The sequence below is a fragment of the Camellia sinensis genome, chromosome 11, assembly GCF_055761805.1.
Source record: "Camellia sinensis isolate YWXY chromosome 11, ASM5576180v1, whole genome shotgun sequence".
Lineage (NCBI taxonomy): Eukaryota > Viridiplantae > Streptophyta > Magnoliopsida > Ericales > Theaceae > Camellia > Camellia sinensis.
In genome coordinates, this window is record NC_138971.1 from 76,264,875 (window position 1) to 76,272,411 (window position 7,537).

Below are 7,537 nucleotides of genomic sequence, written 5' to 3' on the forward strand. Positions count from 1 at the left end.
ATTGGCTAGGTTTGCACCTCGTGTGATTGATACCGATTACAAGAAAGTGAGGCATTTTGAAGGTGGGCTTCGAAGTGACATTTTAGAGAGGGTGAATGTCTTGAAGCTGGAAACCTACATTGGGGTGCTAGACAGGGCTATCATATAAGAGGCTAACATAGCTAGACAGACTAAGTCAACAACTGACTAGAAAAATAACAAAAGGCAAGGCTACTTCTCAAACAAGAAATTTTTGAAAAAGCAAAATACGGGCTCCTCAAACACTTCAAATCCTTCCCGAGACACAGCTCCCATCTGCAATATTTTTAGCAGAAGGCACCGTGGAGTCTGTTACCGTGTGTCAGGAGCCAGTTTCAAATGTGGGAAACAAAGGCATATGGCCCGAGATTGTAATCAGAATGGTGGAAAGATAGCTGCTAGTTCCACTGCATCGATCCCAAAGCCGGGGAATACTTTGAGATCTGCTACCATCGGGGATACCGTGAGACAGGGGAGAGTTTTTGCGCTTGTTCTGGGTGATACATAGAATGCCAACGCAGTTGTCTCAGGTACTATTTCTATATGTAATCAGGATGCTTTTGTGTTAATTGACTCCGGATCCACACACTCTTTTGTGACATATGCACTTGCATCTAGATTGAATAGACCCTTAGAATTACTGCCATATCTGCTATGTGTGTCTGCTCCATCTGGGGAATCTGTATTGTGTGAATCTATATACCAGTTTTGCGATATGCGTGTTGAGGATGCTATCCTATATGTGGATTTGTTGCCCTTGAATTTTAGACATTTTGATGTAATTTTGGGCATGGATTGGTTGACCAAATATTGTGCCACCATTGATGGTGTAACAAAACGGGTTGTGTTTAAACCACCAGAACAGAAAGAGATTGTGTTTGTGGGTAATGGGGTAGTGCCTCTACCTTATTTGATATCTGCAATGAAAGCATGTAAACTGATCAGGAAAGGGTGCCAGGGTTATTTGTGCTATGTGTTGTCTGAACAATTTGTGAATGTTGAATTGAATGATATCCCTATTGTTAGAGAATTTTCCAGATGTGTTTCCAAATGAATTACCAGGGGAATTAGTAGATAGGGAGCTAGAGTTTACCATTGAAACTGTGCCAGGCACCCAACCCATTTCTAAAACTCCCTACAGAATGGCTACTGTCGAAATGAAAGAATTGAAGGAACAGTTGCAAGACCTGTTTGACAAGGGGTTTATTCGACCTAGCACTTTGCCTTGGGGTGCACCGGTATTGTTTGTGAAAAAGAAGGATGGGACCTTGCGTTTGTGCATCGATTATTGGGAATTGAACAAGGTAACAATAAAGAACAAATATCCCCTACCCCGTATTTATGACTTATTTGACCAGTTGCAGGGATCACTGGTATTTTCTATGATTGATTTGAGATCCGGGTATCATCAGCTGAAAGTTAAGGCAGAGGATGTTGAGAAAACCGCATTGAGAACGAGGTATGGACATTTTGAGTTTCTTTGTAATAACCCGACCCTCGTGCATGTTCTTTGTTATATTTTCAGATCCTATTTTGTGATTTTGAATGCTTACTGTGGAATCCTATGGGAAATTTAAATTAAGTAAGTAAACCATATGATTCAAGATGTCTATCTGTTCAATAAGGAAAGTATCTGTTACATGAGAACGCTTAGATCAGAAATTTGAAGCCTTAGAGGCTTAATTATCTGAAATTGATTTCACATATGTGATCAGCATAATTTTTAAGTAATATTAAGTATGTTTATGCAATTTCAATTTAGGATGATTAAACTGAATGATTTTCGTTTTATTCACCTATGATATGCTTATATAGAAGGATATATTCATGTTCATATCATATAACTTAGAAGAGTTTCTTCAAGCTATTTCCTAAGAGAGAAAGGATGAGAGAGAGAGTGGAGGTTTGAGAGGAATTCAACAAGGAGAAGGTAGAGAATCTAAGGAGCTCAAGCTTAAGGTAAATCTAATTATTTCCTACAACCTTTCTCTTAGCTTTGAGTAAGATTTTCCCTTGGTTATGGTATTTGAAGATAGTAATTGTAACCTTATGTATGTGTAGAAGTTAGTGGGTAGAATACTCTTACTTGGTTGCTTGATTCACTTTGAATTAACCATGGAGAAGTTGTATTTGAGCTTTTACTTTGAATTCAAATATGTGGATATATGTTCATGGATGTGTAAAGTTAGAATTCTCATGGATATGTGTATGTTGTGAGCTCAAGAATGATGAACTAAATTAAATTGATGTAATTGCCATCATCTTGACATGATTTTGGACCATGTATTATCAAGTAAGAATGTTAATTTGAGCCTTGTAAATATGTACCAAAAGATGGGATTTTGTAAGAAATTTTCGGACAATTTGAGCAGAATCGCCGCACGTGCGGGGGTCATGGCCGCACATGCAGGGGTCATGGCCGCACGTGCGGGAGGTGCTGCCGCACGTGCGGGAGTCATGGCCGCACGTGCAGGAAATGGTGAAAAACAGGGGCTTGGACACTGTCAAAAAGGCACGTGCGGGACATTTTTGCCGCATGTGCGGAAGAGTTTGCCGCACGTGCGGGGCTCACAGCCGCACGTGCGGCCCATGCTGAAAAACGTGGATTGCTCCGTTTTGCATGTAGAACCCTCTAATGTTGTCGGAATATGTATTTGATGCCTTTTAATATGTATAAATTCCTTCGAAGTAAAACGAAACAGAAAGTGATCTACTATGGAAAGGAAACTAAATTGTGTAAGGTTGAATGTGTGCAGGGCACACTCCGGGAAGAACAAGAACATCATCGCAACACTGTGAGTAGTAGTATCATTATCTTCTTTACATATGGTTAGTGATTTTCATTAGCATTTCATTTACATGACTATGTTAATGTCTCAAGTACGCAACTATGATTAATGTTTCAAGTATGTATGATTCAGGTATGTCTGTTAATGTTCAAGCATGTTCCAAGTATGTAAAGAAAGGAATGAGAAAGATAAAATACCTTTATTCTATAAGACGCTGGGCCTACGGCCACTCATTATAAGCTATTGTGATATGAAGCAAAGTGCTACACGGAACTAAGTGCTACGACGTGAGCCACCTCTAGAATCCATGTGAGACACCTCTTGAGTTCGTATAAGTATACTTTCAAGGGCTTTATGCTACTTTCAAGGGCTTCAATGCCAACAAGTTACAAGGGCCTTGTGCCACACGTTTCAAGGGCCTTAGTGCCATATGTTACAAGGGCTTTATGCCACCATGTTTAAGGGCCTTGTGCCACTATGTTCAAGGGCATTATGCCACCATGTTTAAGGGCTTCAAGCCGTTATGAATTAAGAATGTGATATATCAAACTTTTATGTTCAAGATTGGGCCTAAGGCCGTTATAAGATGAATACAGATTCAGGCTAACTTTGTAACCTCTGCATTTACACATATATTGATATATGTCATGTTTCAAGTTGAGCATTGCTTCATTATGTATTACTATTCATTGAGCCCGGCTCACTCTTTGTTATGTTTGTTTCTGTAGGCAACCAACCTGGTGGTCAATCCTAACCTATGATGCCCGGTTCCTTTTGACAACCTTCGTGTATCCAAGCACTCACAAGGCCACCCATTTTGTGAAGTCTACTAAGATAATTGGCTTATTTCTTGGCTACCCTTCCATGGTTGATTGTGTATAACTCCAATAGTTTTTGTTACATGCCCGACTACAGGGCTGGGTCTGTATATGTGTTTGTATATATGTACTGTCAAGAAATATTTTTGGATTCTATCAACCTCTTATGGTGCATGTAATGTATGAGATCCTGGCATGTTAGAAATAGCTCAATGGGATTTGCTTAATTTTGTATTCTTGTATGTTTTGTGCTTCCGTCAAGGCCCCATATGATTTATATATATATACCAGTTTAAGTGTCCGTTTCTGAAGTGGTCATGCCCAAACTTCTAGGGGCGGGTTTGGGGTGTGACAAGTGGTATCAGAGCACGAGTTGCTATCTCACACACGGGTCCATTGAGCTCTAGGGTGTCTAGAAAAGCTTTAGGCATCTTGCATGACATTCTGAATGTATATGAAAAAGCGATGGCAACGATAAGTCTACTCTGATAATGTTAACACTTTTGAAATATGTCTATTATGTATAAATGAATATTGTGTAGGCAATAGTGAGGACAAGGACAGAAGATACAGAAGATGCTACTTCTGCACGGCTGGATAGAATGGAGAGAATGATTATGGAAATGGCGGAGACCCTACGGCAACAACAGCAACAGCCACAACAACCACCCCCACCACCGGTACCTCCACCGGCAGTACAAGATTTCCATGTTGAAGACCGGACTATCACCCTTACTAAGGAGTTTAAAAAGATGAAACCGCCATCCTTCAAAGGAGGAATAGAACCAATGAAAGCTGAAGCATGGGTGTTGGGAATCGAGAAGTTATTCGAAGTCTTTCCTTGCACAGAAGCTCAGAAGGTGCAATTGGCTGCCTTTACTCTTGAGGATGAGGCACGCAGATGGTGGATGCTTACAAGAACTGTACATCAAGGGTTGACATGGGACAGATTTTTGGAATTGTTTTATGACAAGTACTTCCCTCAAAGCATGCGAGATAAGAAGGTAACGGAATTTGAAACTCTCAGGCAAGGGAACAAAACCGTTGCGGAATACGAAGCCCAATTTGCAGAATTAGCTCGGTTTGCACCCCATATGGTGGATACGGATTATAAGAAGGCGCGCAAATTTGAAGGGGGATTGCGGAGCGCTATCTTGGATAAGGTCAACATGTTGAAGTTACCTACTTACGTTGATGTGTTGGAGAGAGCCGTTATAGCGGAAGGGAATCTCGCTACTCAGAGTCGAATCTCAGAATGGAAAGGGAAGAGGCAAAATACTCAATGGTCGAAGGGATCGCCTGCTCCACCAAACAAGAAGCAGATTTTAGGGAGTTCAAATACTTCTACCCCTAGTCAGGATTCAATACCGACTTGTCCAGAATGTGAGAAGAAGCATCGTGGAACGTGCTATCGGAAGTCTGGAGCCTGTTTTCAGTGTGGTAAGACGGGTCATTTGATCAAGGACTGCCCTCAAAGAAACCAACAAAGTAATAATAGAACCACTACAAGTTCAGCGGGGTCTGCACCAACTTCTAATACCAAGGCAACTGTTAAACCCACTAATAATAAAGACACTGCGAGACAAGGCAGGGTGTTCGCATTGGTTCCGGGAGATGTGCAAAACGCGGCAACAGTGGTGTCAGGTACATTTATCGTTCACGGTCATTTCGCTCATGTATTATTTGATTCTGGCTCCACCCACTTTTTGTGTCGAAACTATTTGCTCCTAATTTAGATAAAACGGAAGAAAAACTGTCTTATATGTTGTGTGTATCTTCACCTTTGGGAGGTCCTGTGATTTGTACTTCTATATATGTTGCTTGTGAACTCCAACTTGGGGATATCCGGGTGTATGCCAATCTGTTACCTCTTGATATGGCCTATTTTGATATTATTCTGGGAATGGACTGGTTAGGTGAATATGGTGCAACTATAGATTGTTTGACTAACCAAATCAGTTTCTACCCTCCAGGACAATCAGAGTCTACTTTTCAGGGACATGGAGTGACTCCTCCACCTTATTTAATTTCCGCAACAAGGGCTTGTAAATTAATTCAGAAAGGGTGTCAGGGGTACTTATGCAGTGTTCTAGAGGAGCAAGTGGTGAGTGGGAATACCGACATGATCCCAGTTGTTTGTGAATTTCTGGACGTCTTTCCAGAAGAATTACCAGGACAGTTAATAGACCGTGAAATTGAGTTTACAATTGAAGTAGCACCGGGAACTCAGCCCATTTCTAAGACTCCGTATAGAATGTCGCCAGTTGAGATGAAAGAATTGAAAATGCAGTTGCAAGATTTATTGGACAAAGGATTTATTCGTCCGAGTGTATCTCCGTGGGGGGCACCAGTGTTGTTCGTAAAGAAGAAGGATGGGACACTCCGGCTTTGTATTGATTACAGAGAGCTTAACAAGGTCACAATCAAGAATAAGTATCCATTGCCAAGAATTGATGACCTATTTGATCAGCTTCGAGGGGCACAGGTCTTTTCTAAGATTGATCTACGGTCTGGATACCACCAATTAAAAGTCAAGGCTGACGATGTTGAGAAAACAGTCTTTCAAACCCGGTACGGTCATTATGAATTTTTGGTCATGCCCTTTGGAGTTACTAATGCCCCAGCAGCCTTTATGGATTTGATGAACTGCGTTTTTAAGTCCTATCTGGATGAATTTGTGGTGGTCTTTATTGATGATATCCTCATTTATTCAAAGAATACGGAAGCTCATGAGACACATCTTCGCTTAATTCTTTAAACCCTCCGGGAAAAGAAATTGTATGCAAAGCTACAGAAATGTGAATTTTGGCTACTCGAGGTGGCATTTATGGGACATATTATCACAAAGGAAGGAGTTTCTGTTGATCCACACAAGATTGAGGCGATTGTGAAATGGCCGACTCCTACCAATGTGACTGAAGTGCGTAGCTTTATGGGGTTAGCTGGTTATTACAGGAGATTCGTTCAAGATTTTTCTAAGATTGCTGGGCCACTTACACAATTGACTCGAAAGGGAGTTGCATTCGAATGGTCAAAAGAGCGGGAATCTGCTTTCCAGGAATTAAAAATGAAATTAACCACAGCTCCAGTTTTGGCTTTACCGTCTGGCACTGAAGGGTTTGTAATTTACAGTGATGCGTCCCATAAAGGATTAGGGTGTGTGCTTATGCAAGGTGGTAGGGTTATCGCCTATGCTTCACGACAGCTTAAACCCCATGAAAAGAATTATCCCACGCATGATCTTGAGCTCGCGGCGGTGGTTTTTGCTTTAAAGATATGGCGGCACTATTTGTATGGTACTACCTACGAAGTTTACACCGACCACAAAAGCCTTAAGTACCTTTTTACCCAGAAGGAATTGAACATGCGGCAGCGTCGGTGGTTAGAGTTAATTAAAGACTATGATTTACAGATCCATTATCATCCTGGTAAGGCCAACACGGTTGCAGATGCTCTTAGTCGGAAAAATATAGGAGATTTGGCCAACCTGTTTACGGAGCAAAGGGAATTGGTAAATGAATTGGATAAAATGAGGGTGGAATTCAAGATACCAGGACAAGAAACAGTACTGGCAGCAGTAATGGCTCAACCGACTTTGCTTGAAGATATTAAGTCACATTAAATGGAGGATGACGTTCTAACGAAGGTATGTGATGAATTGGAGACCAAGCCACAATCGGGGTTCAGTTTAATGGATTCGGTTCTCAAATTTCAAGATTGAGTATGTGTTCCCAATGTGTTGGAACTTAAACGGAAATTGATGGAAGAAGCACACGCCTCAAGATTTTCCATGCATCCGGGAAGTACTAAAATGTATCGGGATTTGAAACAAAATTTTTGGTGGCCAAATATGAAAAAGGAGATTGCAGACTTCGTCTCTAAGTGCTTGCAGTGTCAGCAAGTGAAAGCGGA

The 7,537-nt window shown here is 41.1% G+C and overlaps 1 protein-coding gene across 1 annotated transcript; it reads left to right on the forward strand.

Moving 5' to 3' along the window:
* Window positions 1-4,413: 4,413 nt before the first annotated feature.
* LOC145802420 (uncharacterized) lies at window positions 4,414-7,247 on the forward strand. The gene is made up of 3 exons (XM_082895132.1): window positions 4,414-5,269; window positions 5,362-6,041; window positions 6,684-7,247. The coding sequence occupies exons 1-3, from the start codon at window positions 4,414-4,416 to the stop codon at window positions 7,245-7,247; spliced, it is 2,100 nt and encodes a 699-aa protein (XP_082751258.1).
* Window positions 7,248-7,537: the final 290 nt, after the last annotated feature.